The sequence below is a fragment of the Dermacentor silvarum genome, chromosome 9 (assembly GCF_013339745.2).
Source record: "Dermacentor silvarum isolate Dsil-2018 chromosome 9, BIME_Dsil_1.4, whole genome shotgun sequence".
Taxonomy (NCBI): Eukaryota; Metazoa; Arthropoda; class Arachnida; order Ixodida; family Ixodidae; genus Dermacentor; species Dermacentor silvarum.
Genome location: NC_051162.1, coordinates 94,259,409 through 94,286,329, shown reverse-complemented (window position 1 = coordinate 94,286,329; position 26,921 = coordinate 94,259,409). Strand labels below are relative to the sequence as shown.

General features: G+C 44.6%; 1 protein-coding gene across 3 annotated transcripts in view; it reads left to right on the top strand.

Moving 5' to 3' along the window:
- Nucleotides 1-23,564, top strand: part of LOC119463368 (NF-kappa-B inhibitor cactus) — a 35,737-nt gene extending 12,173 nt beyond the window's left edge. For 2 of the 3 annotated variants that reach the window (XM_037724189.2, XM_049656209.1), the window contains exons 2-8: nt 4,920-5,101; nt 7,284-7,527; nt 9,399-9,504; nt 10,078-10,248; nt 12,956-13,141; nt 13,583-13,870; nt 15,023-23,564. In XM_037724189.2, coding sequence (XP_037580117.1) covers nt 4,936-5,101; nt 7,284-7,527; nt 9,399-9,504; nt 10,078-10,248; nt 12,956-13,141; nt 13,583-13,870; nt 15,023-15,115 — 1,254 coding nt within the window. In that variant the 5' untranslated portion in view covers nt 4,920-4,935 and the 3' untranslated portion in view covers nt 15,116-23,564. The remainder of the gene's footprint in view (nt 1-4,919; nt 5,102-7,283; nt 7,528-9,398; nt 9,505-10,077; nt 10,249-12,955; nt 13,142-13,582; nt 13,871-15,022) is intronic. The other variant, XM_049656210.1, reaches the window with a different exon arrangement.
- The last annotated feature ends 3,357 nt before the right edge of the window (nt 23,565-26,921 follow it).

Below are 26,921 nucleotides of genomic sequence, written 5' to 3'. Positions count from 1 at the left end.
CGCATTTCGATGGAGGCGAAATGCAAAAAACGCCCGTGTTCTTGCGATGTAGTGCAGGTTAAAGAACCCCAGGTGGTCAAAATTAATCCGGAGCCTTACACTACGGCATGCCTCATAATCAGAACTGGTTTTGGCACGTAAAACCCCAGAAAGAGGAAGAAGACCTGTAGCGAAGCCAGGTATCGGTTTCTCCGAGCTTATACGAAAAAAACCCAATACAGCCATGTGCTTGGCGGCTGCGCCTGATAATACAGGGTGTTCAAAATTAAGCTTTATGGTTTTCTTAAAGTTAGGCACTGGGAGGCATGCGAAGACCACCTGTGCAAATAAGTTATGTGGCTAGGGGGGCACAAAGTGAGATGATAATTATCGCTGTGAGCATCCCAATTAACTAAAATTCAACAATTATTTTTTGTTGACAGCAGTAAGTGGGTATGTTTGTATTGAAAACTTAGAGACAGTCGAGTTTCTACACAGTATCAATCGGAAGAATTATTCTAGCGTGTCCGTGCTCCGAGATATCAGACTCCAAATTTCAATTGTCGTACTGCGCAGAATAATCGAGAATAAAGACGCGACAATTCTCAATTCCCGTGAATGATCATAAAGCTCAGTGACCACTTCTGTGGACTGATGGCGGTGCCATCTTCTCTCTTGAGTCGTGGTGGTGTGTTGACTAGAGGAACGTTCTTGAATACGGGCGTAACGCTCCGCTCCAACGCAGCAACCACTACGCTGCTTGTTTACGATATGCGAATCACCGCGTATGAAGACTCAAGACGCCACCTATAAGAATAACGATGTGGCGTAGTAGGCGAGAGCGCGAGCCAGCGTCTTCATGTTTTGTTTCCCACGCGACGTCATCCTTTTACACAAGGCGCGCATCTGCTCCCATTTCTCTAACCACGCGACGTCATCCTAGGCCCGCGCGCTGGCGTTGGCCTCTGACGTCACGCTCCCCCACTTCGCAGCCGCGGGTAGAGGCTTCGCCCCGCTCCGCGAGAACACCCACTCAGATAAACGGATCCGGCGAGCTTGAGCCTCCTATGCTTAATGTACGACAATAAAACTGCGAAGTTAAATGAAAAACTTGTAGCGTACGAACGGCACCGTGGTCGTACTGGATATTGTCAACGTGTAACTGTGATCACAATGAGTGCTACAGTTTAAAAAAAAGTTGCCTATGCGTAGTTCTTAGTTTAGCTGCTGGTTGCTATTATTTATATATGAACACTTCAGCAAGAGATTTCTTTCATTAAACAGGTTTGTCAGCGGAACCGATGACAGCCAATGAGGGAACCATTGACACCCCAAGGGGAAACTAAGTTAATCAGGCGCGAAGGCGCTCGAGCGGACCTCGGCGTGTTTGGCAAAAGGGACGTCTCCTCGTTCATTCGACGCCACCGACAGGACGAGTAAGGCACGGCAGGTACCAGGAGGTCCAAGGTGTTCATGAGAAAAAATAACTACGGCAACTTCGCGACACCACACCCCTACGGCATACAACAAAGCTTGTGAGCGAGCTAGCTTTACTTCTGCATGGCTGATACCACTGGTACTTGCGAAAAATACTTTTGAAGAATCCTGGTGGCCATATTTTTTTTTTTTGCGACAGGGCAATCCCCCTGTCAGCGAGGGGGCGATGCAGAAATCTGAGGGGGGGGTCAGGACATCCGGACATCCCCCCTGGATCCGCGCCTGCTAGTGTGCTAATGTGAAGAGCCTGGAAGGAGAGAGAACATCCTCAGTGGATACATGAGGCAGCTGAAGCCTGTCAAATGTGCATGGTAACTGGGTGCTCGCCATGCCGAGGCTGGGCAAAAGCACAAGGGGCGCAAGAGTTTCCTGCAGTATTTTGCTCCCAATTTATCAAATACAACATTCCTTTGGTTGTTGTTAAATGCTTTTTGTTGGCCTTACTTGCAGAAGTACATAATAATCTCTAGAAATTTTTTCCTCACACAATGTCCAAGAACCCAGGACAGGTAACACACAAACCCTGACATGCAGCATTCATAAGCAGCACCTCACCAAGACGTTGCATTAGTACTTGCATAACTTATGCAACCCTTCTTAATGCTTTCAGTTAGTTTTTGCAAGGCAGTGCAGTCTTTCGTTGTATTCTTTCTTGCGTCTGCCTGCTCAGATCTGTTGTTGCCCCTCGGGCATCGGAATGGGAGCAGGGTCAGCGCTAGCCGCCACCGTGTGGTACGTTATCTTCGATCTGGATCTGTCCTCTCCCTCGCCCGACCTATCTCGCCTTGCGGCCTTCGGGTCACCCCCACGCACCGAGCGTAATTTCTGTTGGGTCCGAGGTCATCTTGGTCTGTGTGTGCTGTGTGTGTGGTCATTTCACTTTACTCTTTCCCCTTCTCTTTCTCTCCCTCACGTGTGCTTGTGGAATGCCCGGAAAAAAAACCCCTACACCTGGCCTCTGCCAAGTAGCTCCCTCTCTTCGCCCACTTAACCCATGGCCAGTTTGAAACGGCCTTAACAAGGGTCGGCGGGCAGCTTGTTTCTTTGGCCACGCTTCGTTGGCATCAGTAGTGGCTGACAGGAAGCCGGGGGAATCCCCGGTTGAAGAGGGTTGATTGGTTCATGTGTTTTTTTCCGATCTGGTCTAGTCCTTTATCTCTCGCTCGGCGACAGTTTAATGCGGAGGTCAAAGGCACTCGAAGGTGTGCGTGACATTCTTTTGTTGTTGTTCTCGCTTCTTGCTCCATGCCTTTTTTGCTTGCTTGTTCAAAAGGTAGCAGTCATTCTTTTCTTTTTAATTGCGAAGCAGGTCTGGCTGCCGTGTGCCGCCAGCATCGAAGTGCAGGCCCGTTTTATCTCTCTTAGTTCCAGCTTGATGCAGAAGTCGATGGCTCTCAAGTTGAAGGACCGGGAGTGTTTTTCTGCTTGGCGTCACTTTCCACGCTTCTATCTTGCTATCCAATGCGGTCTATGCAAAGCACTGTCTGGTTTACAAGACTGAAGCAACTGCTTGTTTGGTGTTGATATCAGGGTTTGTTTTTTAAAGTGTGTTGGAAGTTTGTGAGCGGAGCATTTGCCAGAGAGATAACTCGGGAATTTCGTGTTTGTTATCTTGGTCATTCCTGCGAGTGTCGAAGGTGGGTTTTCCAAGCCCTGTTAGTGTAGTGTTGTTTGCTTGCCGAAGGCGTAGCTGCTGATATGAACTTAAGCTTGCCATGTAGCAAAACGCAGTGAAATAATGGTTATGACTGGGCAGCGTGACTTAGCACGGACGGCAGAGACATAGAAAAACGGGGCAGTGTGCTGTATTCACAGCTGAATTGTTACTCGACAGGAACGCTTTTATATGACAAGAGGCCAAAGTACATGAGAAGACAAATCGCAAATGTAGATTAGCAGCGCCTAGTGATTACAAAAAAGAACATGGAATGTGGTGGAGAAAACCTATGTAAAACCAAAAACACGCAAGAGCAAGTTAAACATTAAAGAAAACGTACACATCATCAGTCCGCTTTAGATTATATACGTTGTTTAGGCAGTCGAATTCCTTGGTCGTAAGTGTCAAGGGTTATCAATTGTCTTTCTTAATCTGTAGTTGCGATTTGTCTTCTCGTGTGCTTTAGCTTCTTGGTGTATATAAGTGTTTCTGTTGAATAAAAATAATCAAAGCATCCATTTATATCACAGCTATGAATTCAACCAGGCAATAACTTATCATGTTATCTCAAAATCTCTAGTTTTAATAATCGTAAGACAGTTGCCAAGGAGCAAATTATATAGTTCTCAACAGTGGTGGAACAATCACGGTTAGGGCCAGCATTTAGACGAGTACTGTTGTCAAAACATTATTGTGCTCCAGCTCTTGTTCAACCACTGTTGCTTGCCTTGTCTCCATCTTCCTGTGATTACGGTATCTGTCTTCTTCGGACTCGTATAGTCCTAACATTTCGATGAAACTCCAACTCGCTAAACATTGCAGACTGCACTGTTGTCGATGGGTCCCACGGTGAAGCATGGACTGTAGCTCTGAGTGGGCAAGGTATAAAGGCTGTAGGCAACTGTGACAGTTCAAAAGCTCCAAATCAGAAATTTGACCAAGATGAAGGGTTTGCGGAGAAATGAAGTCTTGCCAACTGGGGGGGGGGAATGCTTCCTGGCGAAGACAAGTGCGCCTGGCAATATGTTGGCCTGTAGTTTTCCTTGTTCGTCCACTGTTGACCTACGAGAAGGTTACACATGTGAAGGCCTGTTACTTGTCTGATTGTCCATTGTATTTAAATAGTAAAGGTGATGTATCCATATACCTACCGACTCTCCCGAATGTTTCATAATGTTTACGAATGGGCTTGATCTGCAATTGTACCAATGTTGCATCATGTTTTGCTTATAATTTTTGTTTGCGAAAAATTTAAAATATATATTTTTAAGGCACAGGGTTGCAAAACTCGCATGCAAGAAATTGTGATGGTACTTTCACCACCATGTGGCAGTGAATGATGTCGTAAGCTAGAGGGCCACTTGCATCGGGCAAGTTTATTCAGTGTAGTTTCTAAAGCGGCAGAATCATCAGCAGCAAAGTCACTGAAACAGTTACTGTGATCTTAAAATAATGGGTTACTGTCAGTCTCTGCTTTTCTAAATTTGTGGCTGCTTGTGTTTCTCTGCCTAAAGGTAAATCATTAAGTGCATGTGTATCTCCCAAGAGGTTCGTGCTCAGGGCAAAGTTACAAAATATTGCCTGCTATGCCCCCACGCCTACCTCCACCTTTTACACGTGTCCGTGGGATTTTTTAACAAATTTTCAAGTTCACAGGTTGGCAGGTGTGTGTGTCTGGACTTGATATAGATGGACTTGACTGCACCTAAAATTTTGCATCACTGTTGGAGGTAATCGGAGGTAATCCAAGGCTATTTCAAACAGGTCCATTCTTTGTGTCGTGCAGAGAGAAGCCAAGCACAATGAGCCGAAGGACGTCTGCCGGACCTCGGAAAGCGGGGGCGTCGGAAGGGCGTACAGACCTGACGCCGTCGTCTCCGCCAGTGTCGCCGCTGAAGAAGGATGAACGCAAGTCTCTGACGGATTCGGGATACGATGCAGGCTATACCTCCATGAGCTGCTCCACTGGTGAGTGTGGCAGTCCTCCATTCTAAACCTTTGGAATTAGCTAGTCATAGCGAGTTGACATTTACTGTTTAGCTGAATTGTTGAGATTAGCTTAAAGATGAAAGTGATGTCACTTTGTGTGCTTTATTGAAGAACGTGCCCGGTGCAAAACGGGATCACAGAAGTGCAAGTCGTTGTGTCCCTTGACTGCCCTAGAATCGGTCTCTGTCGTTATAAAGATTTTCTATCTATCGTGCGCTTTGTGCTGAACGTAATTGTGTCGAGTTGCTGCAAGTCATTCTGTATAATCGCACAGGCCTTTAACAAGTATTTCCCTGAGCAAAAGTATATTGGCCAGAGATACCGCGATCGACTATTTTCTTTTCCACCTATGAATGGAAAGTGAGATTAAGAACTGCAGTTCAAACTTGGCTCTGAACTGTTCAGTTGGTGTGACCCTGACCATGCCCCTATGATCTGTGACCAACTGCAGTTGAACCTCAATATAACTAATTATTGGATATAACAAAGTAAATCTAAAACATATCACTGATATCAGCGTGCTACAAGTTATACACTTGTAACGAATTTCGGATATAACGAAGCTATTTTTTCGTAACATACTTCGTTATAACGAGGTTTGACTGTACTGGGAAATTGACCCTCGATTTTGTCGTCACGCCATTTTTGTTTTGCATGTTGAATTACAATCACGCACAGCTGCCCTCGCCTTCTGATCATGAGGCGAGGGCCGTTCCCAAGCGTGAGACATAACCACTTCGCGTCAACTCTGCAGCTGTGCGTAACTGCCGCGCATCTGCGAAAGCCAGGCACGAGACATTGCCCTGCCACGTCTTTTCAGGGGGAAACGGGAACGTGATGAGAAGCTGCATACTGATGTCTAAAAACTCAATGAGTCTGGGAGTTTACAAAAACCATGCCTCCTTGCATAAAACTGAAACTGAATGACTTTGTCGCAAGTTCAGGTCCCATTTCCACACGTGTCTGAGTATGTGCTTTTGCTCATTGTTCACTCCAGACGCATGTTGACGAATGGTCGCTGAATAGGCACAAGTACTAAACACCTTAGTGAAGTCCCTGTGTTTTTCTGCAGTGGCACCGTCTAGCATGTACTTGGCGAATGACTGCTGTTGCCGCGAAGGCTTTGTTGAACATAGTCTTTGTCCACCTTTCCTTTGTGTGCGTGTTTATCACATGTAACACACAAGTCTTCCAACAAGGTGACACAAACCAGTGCATAAATACAACTGGCTATCTTGTATAAAGCGCTAAGCCTACTATGTTAAGTTCCTTAAGCCAAACACTAAGTACAAGAATCGGGTCACATGGCCAAATTTAGTGTGACTTTTGCAGTCTGCTGCTGCGCAAGAGAAGTGCCCTCTGCAATTGATGGCCATAGCAATTGGCGAATTAGCAGGCACAATATATATTTATTATTTTAAGCCTTATTTTATGCCTGCAGAGTAATAGTGTATTAGAGTTAAAAACAACATTTATAATAAACTTAGGGTATGAATGAAGTAATTCATTGCAACGGCATTATCATCGATCATCATGAGCCAAGACAAGACAGTGTTGCATCCACGGCGAGCATGGAAAGAATGGCGTATTCCAAGTCAAGCAAAGAGAAAGAACGGCAGTTGTCATTGCAGATCGCAGGAGACGGTTAACATTTGAAATCACAAAAAAAAGTGGTCTTAGAATTAGTGCAGACTCTGCATTGAGTATTTTTAAATTTATTTTTAAAGCAATGTTATCAAGGCCACACTTCATCGCAGCAAAGTGAGCTTGCCGAACGCGCTTGCTGGCAAGCGCACTCCACAGGGAAGTGTTGCTAAACCATCTGACCTGACAGCCAGCAAATTAACATTGAGGTGCACTCGCTCAAAGTGACATTATATTCGCCCCATCTGGCCCGGGTATGACTTGCTGCCTCATGCATAAATCCCATGTAGCCACATGCTACTATGACAGTGGCATGGTAGTTATACATGTCGCTGACTTGGAATCTAATCTTGGATGTCAACAAATGCTCCTTTCCGAAACAAATTCTGCTAAGGAAACGTGGTGGTGGCAGCTGCTGGAGATATGCCACAGAAGCTGGATGATGCACCACTACTGCTGGGAGAATGTTACGTGCCACTGTGCCAAGTTAGACGTGTTTTGTGCCTCCTTGATGCAGCGACAGATCCGGACATCATCTCCAAGTCGACCTGCAGCATGCTGGACTCTGGGGTGCTCGACGAGGAAGCTCATCACAGCGGTGACATCAAGGGTGCGGCTTCAGCGTCAGCAACAAAACTGGACAGTGGCTACATTGAGCCGTCCTCGTCGGCGTTCTTGCTTGAGGAGGACTGCGAGACGCAGCTGCTGGGCCGGAAGCTTGGTGTGCGAGAGATGTACGCGCAGGACGACGATGGCGACACGTAAGTTCATGCCTTGATCTACGGTTGCATGCAGATGAAGGGGGCTTGTGTTGGTGGGACCTGTCTGTCATTTGGTTGAGGTTCCAAGGGCAATATTTTTAGCCCCACAAGGAAAGCGTACTCTTCATGAAAGGTGATTTACACTGTACTGTAGTTATTTCTCTAGTTTTGTTTTTGGTACCTGGGACAAGCTGCAACTTGAATTGTGGTAAATGGTGAGAAAAATGGGGCGCGGATTTTAGGATGTTTGCTGGGGTTGAGACTGCACAAAGCAGCCATTCAGCAGAGGAGCTTTACTACAAGGTTGTGCTGCGCACACTTAAAGCGAACTTTATTGCTCCCAATGCTGAGTTGTCCTCTTAGAAAGCCGCAGCCGGGTCTCTTGGCCACTGTACTTTGCTATTGGGAATGCTTTTGCATGACCCACAATGCACGTTGGGGATTCCAACTTCCAAAGATGATAAAAGTTAAAGGAAGTGTGTCGTGAATATTGGCAAATAAAGTTGCTGCTGTGGACAAATGTTTCTGACGGTGTGCCTCAGCTGGACTTGTTTAAAAGATGTGACGTCTCTGAATTTGCACATACTGACTGTATAATAGCTCGTATCTCAGTTAAGGTTGCACAAGGTTGCAGGTTTGATTACCAACCATGGCAGCCGCATTCCATTGGGTGTGGAATGCAAGAATGTTCATGTGCAATGCTTTGGGTGCCCTCTGAAGAACCTTGGGGGATCGGAATTAATGATGTTGAGCTGTCCACTGGGGCCTTCCTTGTAAACCACCATGCAGTTACGAGAATTGTAAGTCCCATAATTCAGCCTGGTTCTTGCAGCTATGTCCACCGTAAGGTCTTGTTCCTTCTTTCATCGATTGTCACTTCACGCTGAGCTACCGTCTTCTTCGTGCTGTGAAGGAGAGGGTAATTTTATTCTTGCGTGAGACAGCAGAATTTGTCCCCTATTCCCCGCCGCTCTGCTCCTCTCAGGCGGTGGTAAAACCAGGGGCAAGACAAGCTTACCCTTCACTCTCACCAAGCGCCTGTCTAGCACCTTGCTTCAGATGCTAAACTTGTGCAGAACTTGCCCAAGTGTTGTGTGTGGCCAAGCCTATATTTTGCCAGCTTTAGCAGGGCCAGAGAAGGATCTGCTGAGCTATATGAGTAGATAATGGCCCATGTAAATGTGGTTGTGCCACCTTTTGATCAGTGAGTGATGCTGTCATTTCTTAAAATTCTAATATGTACACACGCGGCCTTTATGAAAGGGAGCACACGACTGCTTGCCCTGCGATCCACAGCGGTGGCCTATTGTGCCGCCACGGCAAAAGCAATAAGCTTTACAGATGCTAGCGGCAACTGCAGGTCCTATTTCAAGCGTTCCTTATTTAGCTGTAGCCGTGGCTTGGCCTTCGTAGTTTTTCTGGCAACCATTTGCTTACTCTAGTAGCTGTCAAGCCTTTCCTAGCTGCCGATTGATGGCGCTGCAAGCAGCCAATATAGGGTGCAAGCCACACGCTCGCTTGTTTCCTTTCATAAAGGCGGTGTGTGTACCGTGTTGCCATTGGTAATGTAACAGGGAACATTGCACCATAGCAATGTTGTATCACATATAATACTATTCCAAATTTATGTAATGTAGCACTGTAATATAAAGCTCAGCACATATAATTGTACATACTCTGCATATGCATAGTGTGAACGCAATGTCAATGTGTGACAAACACAATATCAGCATTATGCTGATTGTTATTAAATGGGGGCTTCAAGCTCTTCAAATGGATATCTGCACTTTTGTTTAAGTCCTCCCCTACCCTAAAGGTTTTTGGTGAATGAAATGAAATTTCGTTTGGTTCTTTTGTTCTCTTTGCGACAGCCTTCTGCACGTCTCTGTCATCAAAGGCTGGACGAGACTGCTCGTGCGCATAATCCGTGAAACGCCGCATCCGGATCTCCTGGACATCCAAAATGACTACGGGCAGGTCAGTGGGTGTAGCGTTATCAGTGACTTTGATGTATGTGTTACATTCTAGGTTTACCTTGTCTTGGAGCCACGTTTAGCTAACACAACTGGCTAGTGAAGGATGTCTTATATCAGAGCTGCTACAGAAGTTATGGTAAAAAAAAAAAAGATAAAATAGAAAGAGCTGCTTTGAATGGAACCGAGCTTGTGTAGATGAGGGACTGAGTTTGATCAAATAATTCTGACAGCTGTATTCGAGTTCTCGTGCTTTCTTGGTAAACAATTTGAGAAATCGCAGATGCCATATTAATGCTGTCTGCTTTGCATACGCCATTGGTTGACCGTAGGCCTGCTAGCTCTACTTCTGCATAAGTGTGCTAAAGTTGCTTTACTGAGTGCAGACCATTTTTGTCTATTTTTTGAACTTTCTAGGGTTGCACTACATTGTAGTTTTTATTCTTGATAGAGCTGTTAAATGCATGGAAAGAAATGAAGCGTTACCGTTGCACTCGATGTTTGCAACAGCAAGACGTGCTTGCACACTTGTGTCTGATCTCGCACACTTTTCCTTTTTTTTTTTCCCCTCCAATAGACTGCTCTCCACGTAGCCGCTCTGTGCAGTCGACACCATGAGGCTCGTCTGCTTGTCGTCGCCGGGGCAACGGTGGACTTGACAGACGATGCCGGCCGGACGCCACTGCACCTTGCGTGCCAACGAGGTGACTGCAGGGTTTCCAGCGACCTGCTTGCTGATGTTACCGAGGTGAGCTTGAGTGGGGTCACTAAGTAGATAGCTCAAGGATGACTCCAGACTTATCTTTCTTGTACCTTCTCCCTGGAACTTGGGAAGTTGAACATAGCTACGGGCAGGTTGCATTGGGTATGTGAATGTAAAATTACAAATGTATGTAATGGTCTCAGGGACACTAAAGAAAACGGTATGTTCAGCTGTTTCAGTAAATCACCCTTCTACAGTACCAGACAGACCTACTCTTGCCACGAAAGGAAGCTTGGTGCGCCAGAAAAGACGGACAGAAAAGAGATGTGTGGTGATGCCGCCTTCCTGCACCAACTCGCCGCGATGTCATAAATTTTGACGGCGTCTACCCAGACCCCAGTTAGTTAAAGCCCTTAAATAAAGATGGAGGAAAATGAGTTCTAATGAACCCACCGCGGTTTGGCTTAGTGGCCTATGGTTTCACACTGCTAAGCATGAGGTCGCGGGATCAAGTCCCAGCCGTGGCGACCGCATTTCGATTGGGGGGAAATGCAATAATGCCTGGTGTCCCCTGCATTGGGGGCACGTTGAAGATCCCCTGATGTTCAAAACTAATCCGCAGTCCCCCACTACCGTGTGCCTAATAATCTAACCGTGGTTTTGGCACGTAAGACCCCAGAATTCAATTGCATTCTAAAGAAGCAAAAGAACTTCAGAGACTCTTAAGCTTTGCATTTAGGAGTAGAATGTGATAGCATTAAACAGTCTCTGACTGCTTCTCACGCTTCCCTGCAACTGCAGCTTCTGCAACCGTAATCTTTACCGGGAAACGCTTGCAATGAATGCTGTGCGTGAAGGCGAGCTTTCTGGTTCTTTTTCTTTACCCCACACCGCCGGTGCTGCTGCTGCCACAGATGGTAGAAAGCAAGCGGCACTCCGTGATTGGTAGACACGTTTCGCTCATGGTAAACTCTCGCTCAATGCCGTCTACGCCATGCTCACTGCGACAGGGCCCTTAAAGATCGCTTTGAAGCTGAATTTGTCGAGCTTTGAGAATGTCTATTCTGCCATGACTGCCCAAATGCAACGGAATGCTTCGAAATTCGGGACATGGCACTGACGTGCCAGCCGTGCCAGCAGTGTTGTTTCAGTGCGAAGTAAAGAAAATTGAGGTTTGGCCTTTCTTAAGTCCCCTTCTTGTAATCAATCTCTTTCCGTGAAATTAAGGAAAATAGTTATGAAAGAGTACCTGATCAGTCTAAACTGCTTTAGTGTTCTCTTTAGTGTTTTAAGAAATGCCAAGAGTGCTGATTAAGAACCCTCAGGTGGTCATAGTTCTGGAGCCCTCCTTTACAGTGCGAAGTGCTGGATTATTTGGGATACTATAATCAATCAGTCCGGCAGTCAGTGTTAACAGATAGCCTTGAGGTGAGTGTTGTATATCGTTTTCACTCCTTTAATTATGTCCAGCCTACCCTCAGGTGATCTGTCATAATTTGGGCTGGGATGTAATTACAGTCCCATTCCAATGCCATTCCTTGTCACATGTTGCCAAAGCAATCGGCCGGTTGTGGTCAGTGGACATTTAGTGTGGCATAGAATCAAGCGGGAGGTATCGCTACGTTATGGCCGCCCTGCTCCTCTGTGTCTTCTGTTAGGCCAAGATTTCACGCTGAGCTGCCGTATTTGTGTTTCGAAGAAGGAGGCAAATTTTTTTTTGTGCGCGAGACAGCAGAATTTGTCTTCTGTTGGGCCAAGATTTCACGCTGAGCTGCCGTCTTCTTTGTGTTATGAAGAAGGGGGCAATTTTTTTTTTTATTATTATTTTTTTTTTTTTTTTGTGCGTGAGACAGCAGAATTTGTCCTCTATTCCCCGCTGCTTGTCTCTTTCGAGCAGCGGTAAAACCAGGGGCAAGACATGCTTTGATTTCCTGCTCGCTATTGTGTGGGAGACACTTGGCTACACTTGTCCTTGCATTATGTGTTTTACCGGTACTGTGAAGAGTTTACGCAGATTTTATGCGCAGAGTTTGACACCTCAAAATTCTAAGTAATGTGCACGAAACGAAACTTAACGCAAAATACCATAGTATTGTTTTTTACTTACTAGGGCAATGCTTCAGTTGTGGATAGCTAGCAAACCAATTATAAATAACTGTACTAATTATTTTTTACTCAACATTTGATTGTTCTTTTGGTACAAGTGTGCTTCTCATGGCCAGAAATAAAGGTGATCAAGCTGTACTGTGTACGCAATTGTGCATGGCAAGATAACCCCTTGAAATTCAGAATTTTATTGAAGGTTGTTGGGCACTTAGACCGCATTGCATAAATATTAAGGTATTTCTTACTGAACCATTGCTACTGAAAATAGTGGGAGCATAGGTGGGGTCTGGGCGTTCAAGGCACCAGTATGGTGATTTAGTTGAAGCTGCGTTTGTCACATTCTGGACAGCAATGTCTGGGCGTCTTCCAAGTACGGCTGCACGAAGCTTGCAGTTGAGTCTCTATGCTTGAAGCATTTTTTTTTTTTTTTTTGTATGCGGGCGGGACCAAAACTTCTTGAAAGATTGATAAAGTTCACTGTCTGGCCTAGAATTGTCTGGAATCGGGTCATGTTTTGATGACCATTAACTCGTCTATGTTTCCAACATGCTTTTTAACGATTGACGCCTCGTCGTTCGCGACCTCTGGCCTTTCTCTCTGTCTCTTTGTGATGGGCCCCCTCGTGCTTTCCCCTCCTCGCCCTCAGGAGGAGACTGACTTCTTGCAGCCCCGTTACGACGTGCGTCCCGGGCAGCGCGACTCTGCCCGCACCGCTGCCTTGGTGTCCCAAAGGACGCTGACTGGCGACACAGCTCTCCACCTGGCGGTCAGGTCCGGCTCGCTGGATCTCATTGAGCTGCTCCTGCACCACGTGCCCGACCCCAACGTCCGAGTAAGTGATCCCCGAGAGGTTGCGGGAAATATAAATATCGGCAAAAAAACATCAAAGATGATTGTCAGCCAACAATGTAGTGTTCCAGTTACCCTGCTGTATGTCTCATGTGGGGAGGATGCAGCCTGGTGCTCGCACTCCCCACACCTCTTCTGTTCCTATGTGCTTGACATCATCGCCTGCGCCAACCAGTCACCCTCCAACCTGTCTCCTCCTCCACGCATGCACTTCCTTCCTTCCTGGCTATGTACTCGTCCTCACCTGTGCTTCTCTGAACTCTTCACTCTTTCTTCCTCACTCTTGTTACCCTCTACCATGTTAGATCGTCATTTGCCAATCATGAAAATTTGGGGCTAAAGAAAGCTCTATTGCAAAGCTGATGTCGACCTAAACATTTGAAACAGTCAGTTTTTTTTTTTTTTCCTGTGCTGCGCAACGCAGGAGCGGTACTGTGGTGCCACCCCTCTACACTTGGCCTGCCGGCTCGGTCGGCCGGACCTGGCCGACGCACTGCTCCGATCTGGCCGCGTCGACGTCAACGCCACCGACTACGGCCGCAAGACGGCGCTGCGCCACCTGTGGGACGCGCAGCGGCAGAATCCGCGCAGTAAGGATTTGCTGCGCCTGGTGCTGCTGCTGCGAGATCACGGTGGCACGCCCATTGTTGACCCAGGTTCCGAGGATGAGGATGACTCAGAGGACAGCTCTGAGGATTACAATGACTCTGAGGTGAGGAAGTTTCTTTGTAGCAGCTTGTGCGTAAAAGTGAGAAGCGAATGTCAGTATTTGTAGTGCGATCTTGCCGTATTGTACAGATAACAATGTTTGGCATCTGCACTTGTTCCCTATGCATGCCTGCCAACATCACTGAACTTTCTTCAGAGTTTACGAAACTAGAGTTGCACTAGAGTTTGCCAACTCGCAAATTTTCCTTGGGACATATGGAACAAACTAAGATGTGGTGCAGCTTACCTCCAAGGTGGAGGTGGGGGCCACTTTTACACGCACTTTTAGTATGCACGCCTGCCATTGGCCACGGTGGTGCTCCGCTCGGGTTGCCACAGGGATCAGCCGGCCGCGAATGATTAACGATATGAGTGGCATAGAACCAACGGAAGGAATCGCTACATTATGCCGGCACATCTCCCCTGTGTCTTCTGTTGGTCCACGCATGTCACGCTGAGCTGCCGTCTCCTTTGTGTTATAAAGAAGGGGGCAATTTTCTTTTATGCGTGAGACAGCAGACTTTGTCCTCTATTCCCCGCTGCTTGTCTCCTTCGGGCAGCGGTAAAACCAGGGACAAGACATTCTTCACTTTTCTGCTTTCTATTGCACAGAAGTGGCGCTAAGCATGGACTGCAAAGACAAATTAATTACGCATGTGACTCGACCATTTGACTATCTGCTACTGCGGCAGTTTACATCTATTGCCTTGGTATTCGTTCGGGGCAGCAGTGAAATTTTGTTATATTGAAATTGCATGTAAACACACTTCATTATATTGAGCTTCAAAATACATTTTGTTCTATGGACCAGAAGTTATAAAGGTTATGCTTTGTTATATCGAGAATTTTGTTATACAGTCAAACCTCGATATAACGAAGTTGTACTTGCAACGAAAAACTTCGTTATATTGCTAATTTCGTTAATTTGAGGTTTCATTAATTTAGTGGAACTGAGATCGGAGAACAAAAATAGTTTGTTACATTGCAAATTTCGTTAGATCGAGGTTTGACTGTATTGAAGTTCATTATATCGAGGTTTAACTGTATATGGTGAATACACAAAATATACTGTGTGCTTTTGGCTGTGCCATGGTAACACAAAGGTCCCTGGCCATCGATGCAGGATGTTAATCCAGTGATGCTGGTCACCTTTCAGGATGAGGAAGACGATGTACAAGCAGTGGCAAACGCCATCAACAACAGGCTGTCACATGGCAATCCCCGGGTGAACGACATCGGCACCTCATAGCAGACCCACGAGGCGTACCTTTCCCACATTCATGCACTTTCCTTCATGTCAACCCTATCATCTTCTGCATCATCGTCGGGACCTTCGAGCATCCGTCGGCAAGACTGATTGCAAGTGGACTGCGCATTGTTTTCCCCACTGGCACCATACTTGACAGTTTCATGTCTCGGTTGATTCTCCCTGTAAGTCCGGTGCGACTTGTCAGCAGACCTTCTTTGCGTTGATTGTGTGAGCCAAATTTGAAACTGATTCTCTTGCTCGCGTAAGGCCGTTTGCGTTCAAAGTCGTAGTTCAGTGTTGAATAATTCCGGTGTTGTGCCGAATCATTCCATAGGCTGCAAGCGATGTTGAAAACTTGCACGACTGTGGTGTCACTATTATTTCGACTGCTGTTTCACTGCGTCCACATTTACGCACGGAGTTTGCGACTCCTGTCAGAGTCGCATAGTCTTGTGAAGCCCCGTTCGCACGGCCGTTTTCTCTCCATTCCGTCACCACTTTAGTACCTTGTGTTTCCCTTAGAAAAGACGCATTTCAGGCTGATTTATTGAAACTGGCCGTCCATCATGTGGGCAACTGCTATGGCTGTGACAGAAATCCTTCAGCCAGAAATGCGCAAATTGGGAAGATCCAAAACACTATCAAAGGCCACAGAGACGCCCCAATCGTCCTTATATGTGCATATTTACAGTTGTCGTGGAAACATTGGCATTTCGTGGAACAAAGCAAAATTTATCCTAGTGCATATGCTCATCTCGGGATATAATATCAGTCACAATCCGGAGAAACATTCATACTGGTTGCTGAACTGCTAAGCTAAATTATTTCGATTGCATCTGAAGCAGAGTTCAGTTATTCAAGACTCAAAATGTACTCCACCAGGCACCACCTGTTCGAGGGTCATTTCATCCTTTCATTGGCGCTTCTCTTTCTCGTGGTAGTGATGCGACGGTGGTGTGATGATAGTGTAATGGGTGACGTGATGAAATCAACTGACTGCTGTGTGAACAAGGGCCGAGATTTCTTGTGCCCAGGAAGCTGTCCTTTGCATCCTGACCATTCTCTTTTGTCTTGGCTTGGAGCGGATAGGATGTGGTCCTTCAGTTTCGCGGTGCATAGTAGCTACATCCGCCAGACGCAGTGCGTGTACATGTATATACATAATAGTGAACGGGGGACCATTGTTTCTCGTATTTTGTGAGGTTAGTAGGGAGCGTTATTTATTATTAGTGTATCATCAAAAACCATCAAGGTTTAGTTGCGTTTTTCACATATTTCTTGTCATCTACATTGTGCACGAGATCTGCATGTGTGTGAGGTTGTGTGCGTGAGATACGTATTGGTTATGTGCCTGCTTGTTTGGCAAGCCTACCAGCAGCAAGTTTCTCAATAGGGTCTTAGTTTTCGTTTTCTCTCTTAATGTAAAATATGAACGTGTTGTGTAAGCACAGCCGTGTTAAATTTGTGTGGAAAGTCTGAAATTAATCAAGCCAGCAACGGTAATCAGAAGCCGGATGCAAGGCTTTCTACATCGGACGAAGTTTGCATCGTTGTGTTGGAAATGGCCGCTTAATTGGAGAATAGAAAAGACTTTGACCTGCAGTCTACGGATATCCCGGGACTCGGTTGAAGAGCTTGTTTTTATCTGATAATTCAGGGCAGTCATGTTTGTATCTTCAAGATTCTACACCATGGCTGTAGTTGCAGATGTTGCCGATTCTGTTATCTGCGGCTGAGGGAGTATGGCGTTCTACTGCACAAGAGGTTGCGGGATTAATTGCCTGGTACACCGGCCGCATCCCAATGAAGGGCGGGCTTGCAGTAATGTCTTTGGACAGATGCTTCTGCCAACATTTAAAAGCGGTCAGAGTTAATTTGGGTTCTTCAGCTGCGGTGCCCTCGTGCCCACAGGCATGAAACTCCCCATCGGTGCAATGTTTGTGCTTTTGCCGCGCATTAAGCTGGTTCTCTTCCCAGCTGCTGCAATGCGGATGTAACGAAATGCAAGCATGCCATTTAAGTGGCCCAGTTTTCAGCAGTCATTTAACCCAGGGACATCCTAACAAATCCGGATCGCTTAGGCTAACTCCCTTAGGCTAACTGTAGCATCGTAGTGTAGAAATCTTGTCTCGGGCACAGCCCGTTCCATTTTAAGCAGCTGGCTTCACCCATGATCCGACATTAAATGACTCTTTGACAGGTTTGTCTCGTGTTCTCGTGCCGTTTGAAATTGACTTGAGTCCAGTGTAGGCAATGCCTGAAGTCCAAAAGAAAAGATATATGTATATGCAGGAAATGTTTTACAGTGAACGTGTACAGTTTTGTCTGTAGTAGTACCTAAAGCTGTTCTACTGTATTTGCATTGACGCGAACCCGGTTTTTTAATGCATCACATTCCATGTGCAGTCGGTGTCGGTTGTTTTTGTCGTGTTATGCCTGGCTGGTTCCTTTCCGTTTGGCATGTGTGGACACGGCGAACGTTTCTCTCTTTCCTATGTAGACGCAGTGGAATGTGTGGGGGTGAATGTTCATCTTTCTGGCATGTGTGTGGACATTGGGAACATTTTTTTCTGTCGTTTGTAAGTGCAGCAGACGTGTGAGCAAATGTTAATTCTGTCTGGCATGTGTGGACATTGTTGTGAACATTTCTTTCTGTCGTGTGTGAATACAGTAAATGTGCGTGACTGGATGTTCTGGGTGTACGGGGGGGGGGGATAGCAGCCTCGTATGGGCACATTTGCGGCACTTCGGTGGCACCACTGCTACGACGTTGCCGTCCGTTGTTGCCTTTTGCACCGTTAAAATGAACGCATTGCCACAAATCGCGTGGCAGAACTGTACAGCCGTCTCTCCGTTTTACCAAAAGTGTTTTGAGCTGGGCTGCCTTGTACAGCAAAGCCTTTTCTAGTTTTCATCGCGCCAGAATAGTGGAAAGGCTAATAACAACAGCAAAGTGGGCAGCACTAGTGTTAACATTGGGTTTAGCGGCAGCTACTGATGTGATGCAAGCAATTTCCATTCCTGCGACAGAGTTTGCTGGTTTGTCACTTTGTACAGAAGGCTTGCTCATGGCTTTATGTTCGAGGAGTGCTGACCCAAGTTTTTGAAGCCTTAAATACTCTGCCACACGTTTTTCGCAAGCAAAAGGATCACAGTAAGAATGAAATTTGGTGAAAAGTTACGGTACCTTAATTCGATGTTGAAGTGAATCTCAAAACCTTGAACAGGGCGTCATCAACATTATTATGACATCATGATAGAGTGAAATTTGCTTATGGAGTGTAGCAATAAGTTGTTGCTCTAAAGTTTAGAGCATTTGTACTTTCATTTAATGGAAAAAAGAAACCGAAAAGTGATATGTTCAGTCGAAGTTTGCAGTTGGCTGCCTGATATGGTAAAATATTTAACAATCCATGTGCTGGTGTATGAAAACGGTGATATGTTGACAGAACTGAAACTTTTTTTTTTCTTTGTCATGTCACTGGACTGAAATCAATAATCGCCTTATTGCCATGCCGAACACTTTGCTGTTTAATAGCTTTTCCAAGTTCTGCTGTTCTCTTGTACACAAGCTTTATTGTATAAAAGCAAAAAAAATATTGATGTTGCTTTGGTTACAAGCGTGAGCTTTGCACTATCCACTAGGTGTTGTTGCATTGTTACTGTAAAATAACTACCTGTAATATATTACTATTATACTGTCTGCTCCGAGTGCGAGTACTGTGTGACGTGGTTCGTGCGTTGTATGGATACGTGAATGGTTTTTCAAGACTATCTTTTGTTTCCTTTTTCTGAAGGCAGCTGTTGGCGACCAGTCAGATGGCAGTTAATATTCTTTTGCATATCTGTCAGGTGATCAGTAAATTGGCACAGATTCTATACAGGCGCACGTGTGAAAAACTTGTGTGCTCATCGCACAGTTTGAGTCCCTTCTTGTTTTAGTTATTGATCGCATTGTGATGCCTTGAATGCCTGAATTTGCACGGTTGTTAGCAATCCATAAATTAGTCTGTGAATTGGTCTGAAACCGCAAAAAAGCTCGTTTATTTGGATTTAGATGCACATTGAACTCCAGGTGCTCAAAATTAATTTGGTGTCCCCCACTTCGGTGCGCCTCATAATCAGATGGTAGTTTGGCATGTAGGACCCCAGTTAATTTTTAGCGCAAGTGCTCGGCTGCGCGTTTTCGGCGACACCCCAGGTTATAAGACCGCTTCGGGGCTGCGATACAGGTTTCTTTGGCGACTGTTCCATGATCGACACTTGATACCAACTGTGCTGCCGCGTCAAAATTGTTGTGCAACTCCTTTACATAGCTCTGCTTAGTCGGCCAACTTAGCCGGCCTCAAACAAACTTAGTCGGCCTCATTTAAGCTCGAGCTGCTTGTTGCCTTATTGCCTTTTTTGTTTCGTTCATGTCATGTCAACACTGCCTTCAGAAAGTGACAAGGGAGCCAACCCTACCACTACCCTTACCCATCTTTTTTTGTTGGTCCGTGACGTGTGTGTGTGTGCTTGTGACATCTGTATCTTTATTTTTTTAACAACGCAGAGGAAGTGTGAAGAAAGCGCGAGAAAAGCAATCCTGCGCCACACACTTCCTTCGAAGACAGAACGACACTGCCTGGATTTCCTGGAAAAAAGGAACGCTAAAATAAATATACCGAATCAACTCTTGCCAGTTGAGGATATAACCAGCAGCAACTGCCGAGAAGCAAAGTGTACATAGCCTCGTCACAGGCGACGAGAAATGATTTTAATGCAGAGTTTAAATGAAATCTTGAAAGCGTGCACGGATGTTGCTCGGGCCGCTTTTCAAGGAACAGTCGACCCTCACTGCTGTCCGGGCATGCCTGTTGTGTTCTGCAGTGAAATTTACATACAGACACCGTTAATATTTGCTAATTTTGGTGTCATCATAACTTTGCGTTGATTGTAACCTGGTGTTTGGGAAGCAGAGACATTGAACATTTGCCATATTTGGAGCTGGCTGGAACAGTCTTTGCCACCACAAATTGAATCAGCATTGCCACAAGTTTGCCTGGTGGGATATGTAGTTAAAGATCACATATGGTTAAAATAATTTCTCAAAACAGTAATGTTTTATGTGTATATATATGTATATGCGCATGCATACGTAAGAGAATTTCTTTATTGGGAACATTTTTTTTTTAGCTGCTTCGCGACACTGAATGAGCAACTAATCATTGTGGTCTGTTCATTCATTGACTAAAATTTGTTAATAACTCTTCTAACCAGTTTTTGCAGAGAGGGAGGTTAAAGCAATTTACACAATTTTAAAGTTGTCATACATTGTTTAAATACTCGTTGCCGAAAATTTGCTGTTTTCAGCTTTGATCCTGAAGCTGGGCACACAGAGTACCCAGTTAATAAAACAGACTGACAGATACAGATATATATATCTTCCAGGTATAAATTGCTTGCAATGTTGGTATAAACTCTAAATGGTATTTATGTGGTAGCAAAAGCCTGCCAGTTCAAGCACCCCACAAATGCTTGGCAAATGTAGTTAGCTCACTTATAAACATGTTTGACACCTTCAATGCATATACTATATTTCAGGGTGTTCACATGAAATCTTGTGTCGGTCTATTGGGAGGTTTTGCCAATATGGCCTTTTTGCAGAAAGGTTGTTTACAGACGTTGCCTGGAAGGGTGAAGGACGACTGTTCTGTAGAAGAAAAAAAAACATCGAGGCATGCTCGCTGTGTCTTGCGACGCGAGAGTCTTCGAGGAAAAAAAAATGAAATGTGTAAAAAAGAGATTTATATTCTATACATGGCGTGTTTTCTTGAAACAAGAAAAAAAAAAAAAAGTTGACCGTGAAGCGAGCATCAGTTTTGTTTTGTGGTATGTTCAGTGAACTTCGAAGAGTGTTGAGCTTTTGATGTTAAAGTTGCAAATTTCACTGGCCGTAGCCACGGCATGTGGAATTGTGAATGAGTTGTACAGAGTTGTTGTGCAAAGGAAGTGCTAATTGCTTTTCCTGCTCTAAGCATGCCTGTATTGTTGCTAGCACCTATGACGATTCACATGGCTAGCTTTCTGATGTGTTTTAGTATGCCACATTTTCTGTCTGCACGACTGGCAAGTTTTTTTGTAATGTTGACATAGTAGTTGAATATCTTCGCTCTATAGATAGGACAGATCTCTCGTTCCATAGTTTTGACCCTGGTTTCCATTCTGCTTTTCACTGGTTTATAGTTTTCTTCGTTCATAGCTTGTAGGCATTAGGCTAAATCCTGGGACTCGTTGGCTTCTTCACACGCCCACTTTCTTGACTTTCATTTCTTTAATTGGCCAAAACGCATAATTATGGCTCTTTCTAGTGTTTCTAGCAGTCCGTCTTGGTGTGTGACATGTATGCTTTTTTAAAAAAGAAAACTACCTTTTGTAATCCAGTGTATATTTAACTGCTATCAACTAGTACCCAAAAAGTGGCCACTGTTGACGTCTATCTGTGACCAATCGCTGGCAAAAGTCGTAGGTAGGAACGAACACATTTTGCTGCAGTTAAATAAAGAAGTTGCTGATGTGACAGCTTCACATCTTGCTAGTAGGTTCTGCCGATTTTTGAATCGCTTGCCAGAGTTACCGAGAACATCAGGCAGTGGTTCCCAATGGTGGCACAAGAGATTGATGTGTCTAAAAAGATGCGATGTTCACTTGTTCGGTGGTCCCTTCTGTATACTTATGCTGTGTTCGTTGAAGCCATTACTTCCATGGCCTAACTTTGGTCGATGAGTGAAAAGGAAAACTGTTGATTCACGGTGTGTAAAACATGTCTGCAGCTGCGTCGAATGGTGTCCCGCGTTGTGCAAGTTTAAAACTTTAAAAAATTCCGGTTGCAGAGCGATCCACGCGGAAATCTCTGCAATGGTGTTTTTTCTCGTCGAAGTCGTACAGTTGAACCTCCGTATCACGAAGCTGCATTCAACGCAGGAATAACTTCGTTATCTCCGATATTCATTCTATGCTTAAATTCGTCGCACATCAATATGGGGATATTTTAGATTTACTTCATTGTATCCGATAATTCGTTATATTGAGGTTCGAGTGTACAGCAAAGACTATTTTGTTCACCGCATGTCACGAATGATGTCTGTGTCGCACGTCACTAGCTATGTAAATAGGCTTGGGCTCCGTGTACATTGGCGGTTTCACGTTTGTATGCGTGGGTCTTGGAACACCGTGTCATGCGAAAAAAAAAATAATGGTAGCCCAGTTGTTTTGGGATTGTTAAAATTTTCACACACTGTGTGCATTGTTATGAAAGGTCATTGGAATGCTTGCATGAAAGCACGAAAAAAAAAAGAGTTAATAACTGTATTTCATGCAGAGGCTTTAAGCACACGTAGTTGTTTTTAGGTCCTTGTACAACTGTCTTTTTTCCCTGTGGTTATAAGTCTTGGGTCAAGAGGAAGGTTATCTTGGGGCTGACTCCGGTGTCCCTCTTAATGTGCAATATGCAGAAATGACCTCGTTAATGTAGCTGCTGAACTGCAGTATATGAAATTTATTGTATATTAAAGACAAGGAAGAAAAATTTAAGGGCTGTTGGGAGCAAATTTCATACTTGTGACACTTTTTTCAGTTATTAAAAATTGATGTAAATTTAGGCACTTTCAAAGTTATTGGCATCAAGTTTTTACAACTACAGAAGCAAACGTTGTAACACCGTAAACCAAATCATTTAGACCTTTAAAAGTTCATGTAACCGACATATTTAAGTCTGCTCTCGACAGTAACTACAATTCAGCTTTTTTAGTGCAGCAAACGTAATCGAAATCAGTTTGGCAGTTGCCTGAGCAGAGCATTTCTGCACTTTTCACATAATCTTAATAGGGCGGATGCGGCGTGAAGCTCGCTGTTAAATTTTCATTCTTAGCTTTTTATGTCAAATCTGCGAGACATAATGTTGAGCTTTCAATTATGTTTATCAAAGAGCGTTCAGGAGTCGATGGATTCTTTTGTGCGATGAGCAGGTTGCTTTTGGATTGAGACGATCATAGTCATTTCAGCATTTTTGCGTACATGTGTTCAAGTTTAAAGGTCGTTAGAGGAGTGCAAATGATACTAAAGAGTCAACACAAAACTGAAGAATCGTACAAAAAAAAGCTGTCTCGCGTGGTACCTGAGCTAGCTTTTTAGGATGTATTTAAATGAAGTCGGTATATATGACAGTGTTATGAGGAAACGAATGGAGTTGCTTATGAAACTTTTGTACATAATGGCGGTAAAAACTATACTTTTTCTTTTGTGTTTTATTTTATATGATATGGAAATGTAGTGTCGGTGTGTGCAAAGTTTTGTTTCGTGGAATTCACATGCATAGTAGTCATAGCCTTGTATATCTGTGGCTGTGTTGAGGGATGTCAATCCTGTATGGTAATTTGCGGCTTACATTAAACCGGTTTTCGCCTGTGAAGTGTTTGAGTACTTTCCTTCTGCCGATGTTTTACATCGGTCATTGTAGCGTAAATTAGACTTTTGCATCATCCTATTCTAGGAGGAGAGGCATGGTGTAACGTACAAAATGTTAGCTCACAGTTGTATGTTAAGAAATGTTTTGCTACAGCACACTCGGAGGAAAGAAAGAGTGCTTGCAACTACATTTGTTACAATAGCTGCTTGTTCCACAAATTCTAACCTTAGTATGGCTGCCACAGGCACAAATGACTCAAAGGTCAACGAAGCTCGATGGAATTGGGATTGACGTAGGCAGTCAGATGTAGCATAGAAGAGCTGCACCAAACATTACTACTGCAAACTTGGGCAGACAACCTGTCAAGCAAGTTGAATGCAAGTACTCATGTTACAACTGATAAGTGCCTGTGATTGACAACCGGACAAAACATTTGGCGAGTACTTGTACAACTGTGATTGTGGTTTTGTTTGGTTTACACATGCATCAGCACAACAAAGTGGCTGTGGTGAGGCATTAAATTCATGGTGGTTATATGGTAGCAGAAGAAGAAATAAACTTTTTTTAAAGAGCTGGCACTTTGCTTTTAGTGGCCTCAGGTAGAGGAAAATGAATTAATTTGTGAGATACAGTAATACCTCGTTATAACGAAGTTGAAGGAGTTAAAACTACTTTGTTATGTCTAATAATTTGTTATATCCATTATCACATGTACTGTAACATGAATCTCTGAGGATTTCCAGGGAAATTTCGCTATATCCATCATTTCGTTATAACGAGGTTTTACTGTACTGTAAAAGGTGGCCATAAAATTAATTTGCTGCTACACTACTGAAAAACGAGGTTCTCTGGAGTAGGTAAGTACAGTCAAGCACCTCTACAACAGAATAATTATATCCCAGTTCTATTGTGAGCTGTGCAATGTGCGACCTTTACAACGCAGTGACGTGTACAACGAATGATTTCAGAAGCCTCACGCATTTCGTTATAAAAGGCGTTCGACTGTGCAGTATTTTCGTGGTAGTCTGTCATTCTTGTTTAGGCCACGACTATTTTCACAATGCAGTTATGCCAATTCGTACATCAGTTGACCAAACTGCTAAGTATCTGGGCTTATCATGATCTCTAATTTTTAAAGCAGAGCTTATTCAACTTGGAACACTCGGTGCGAGTGCAAATAGACATTTGACTCGCCGATTATGCGCAGCTGGGTACGTGAACATTCTTAGCCAATCCGTCAAAATTGGTATGCGCCGTTACAAGAGTAAAGAAGTGAATAAGTGGGCAACAAAAGCAACCGAGTTTGGAGAAAATAACGGGAACAAAATGGATTCAGAGCGTGCATTGAGCGTAAAGTGTTGAGCTACATAGAAGTGGAGGGAACATTTCAGTAAACATCAAAGAAATCTTTGCTTATCATCGATGCATTGTGTGCGTGGAATCCTGCAATACCCCCCCCTCCCCTCGTTGTAAACGCTTAGGCAGTCTGGCAACTCTCGCATTTGGCGCTGCTGACGTCACAGGCCGCGACTTCGCGCGTCGTCTGCTGCACGGAAATGTGCGGGCGTCCAGGAGCCGTGTATTACGTTAAGTTTAGATCTTCCCCACAGATTCTGTTCTTTAAGCACCCATCGTAGAGCGACCGATAACGTAGGCTTTGCTTCCTACCAGCCACCGCACTTATGCTCATTTGAGGAAAACAAACGAACGGCGCCAGAAACGGGACTATAAACAAGACACAAGACCGTGCGCTGTCTTCTTGTTTAGTCCCATTTTTAGCGCTATTTGTTTTCCAAATGATGCACTAACTACCTCACCATAGTGCTTTATGCCTAAGAACGAACGGTGACATAAAAGCGCATATATATATATATATATATATATATATATATATATATATATATATATATATAATGAGAAGAAAGGGAACCGAGGGGCCCGATGTTTATTAATCATATCATAAGAAGCCAACAAACATTGACACCAAGAGCAACATAGTGGAAATTACTTGCACACACTCATTGAATACTAATTGTTGGCTTCTTATGATATATATATATATTATAGGGTTACACTTAAAAAGACGGGAGAGGCCCCGCCCAGATGACCGAAGCGCAGCAGCCGATTTCCTCCGCGACTAAAGAAATAGTCCCGCTGACGCGACTCGCCCCGGCTTGAAGCGCGGGCTGCCATGTACTCCGCCCGCGGGGGCACCGGCCGTCCGGCTTATGACGCAAGTCTTTAGTACGCGCCCATTGGTGGAGGTTCGTATGCATCCGCCTTTGAGGGGCCTAATATGCCGCTGCCTTCTAAAGCTGTGTCGGTGTATGCAAAGTTTCGTTTCGTGAAATTCAGATGCATATAGTAGTCATAGCCTTGTATATCTGTGGCTGCGTTGGGGGATGTCAGCCTTGTACGGTAATTTGTGGCTTACATTAAACCATTTTTCGCCTGTAAAGTACTTTCCTTCTGCCGATGTTTTGCATCGGTCATTGTAGCGTAAAGTGTTGTAGACTTTTAATTGCATCATCCTGTACTATAGGAGGAGAGGCATGGTGTAACATAGAAATCTTAGCTCACAGTTGAGTTGGTACAGCACACTCGGAGGAAAGAAAGAGTGCTGCCCGCGACCGGGCCGGTAGGCTAGACCTGGCGGTCCCGACGTGGGACTAGCCGGGTGCGCGACGAGTTCGCGTCCTCGCCGGACCTCCAATAAAAGTTATTTCACTCACTCACTGCATTTGTCGTGTGTGTGTATATATATATATATATATATATATATATATATATATATATATATATATATATATATATATATATATATATATATGTGTGTGTGTGTGTGTGTGTGTGTGTGTGTGTGTGTGTGTGTGTGTGTGTGTGTGTGTTGTGTGTGTGTGTGTTGTGCGACCTTGAAGATTATGCTGTCGACAGTATATATTGATGCGCCCTGCAGTTGCAACCAGCGCAATCGCAATGCCCCGGTTCCGGAACCATGCAAAACTGCGGCGCAGAAACTAGCCATGGTTTTATGAAATTGGACAACGCTGAATAAAAACAAAACAGAATGCTTGCAAAACTTCGTACGTGACTTGTTTTAGTACCGCATGCAAGCTACAGAGCAACGCGACGCCACTGCTACATTTTCCCCTCCATGGCCTCCATGACCAACAACGCTCCATGGTCTTCAATTGCTAGTTCTAAAACAGGTAAGCCTTTTTCTTTCGCAGCAAACATAGAGGTGTAACTCTATGGCAGCAAAGTCTCGTACTTATCTATAATCCCTCTAAAACGCGCATTTCTCTAGATTGCAGTTTCGGTTTCGTTTCTGCGTGGTTGTCGCCATGTTGGAAGGTCACA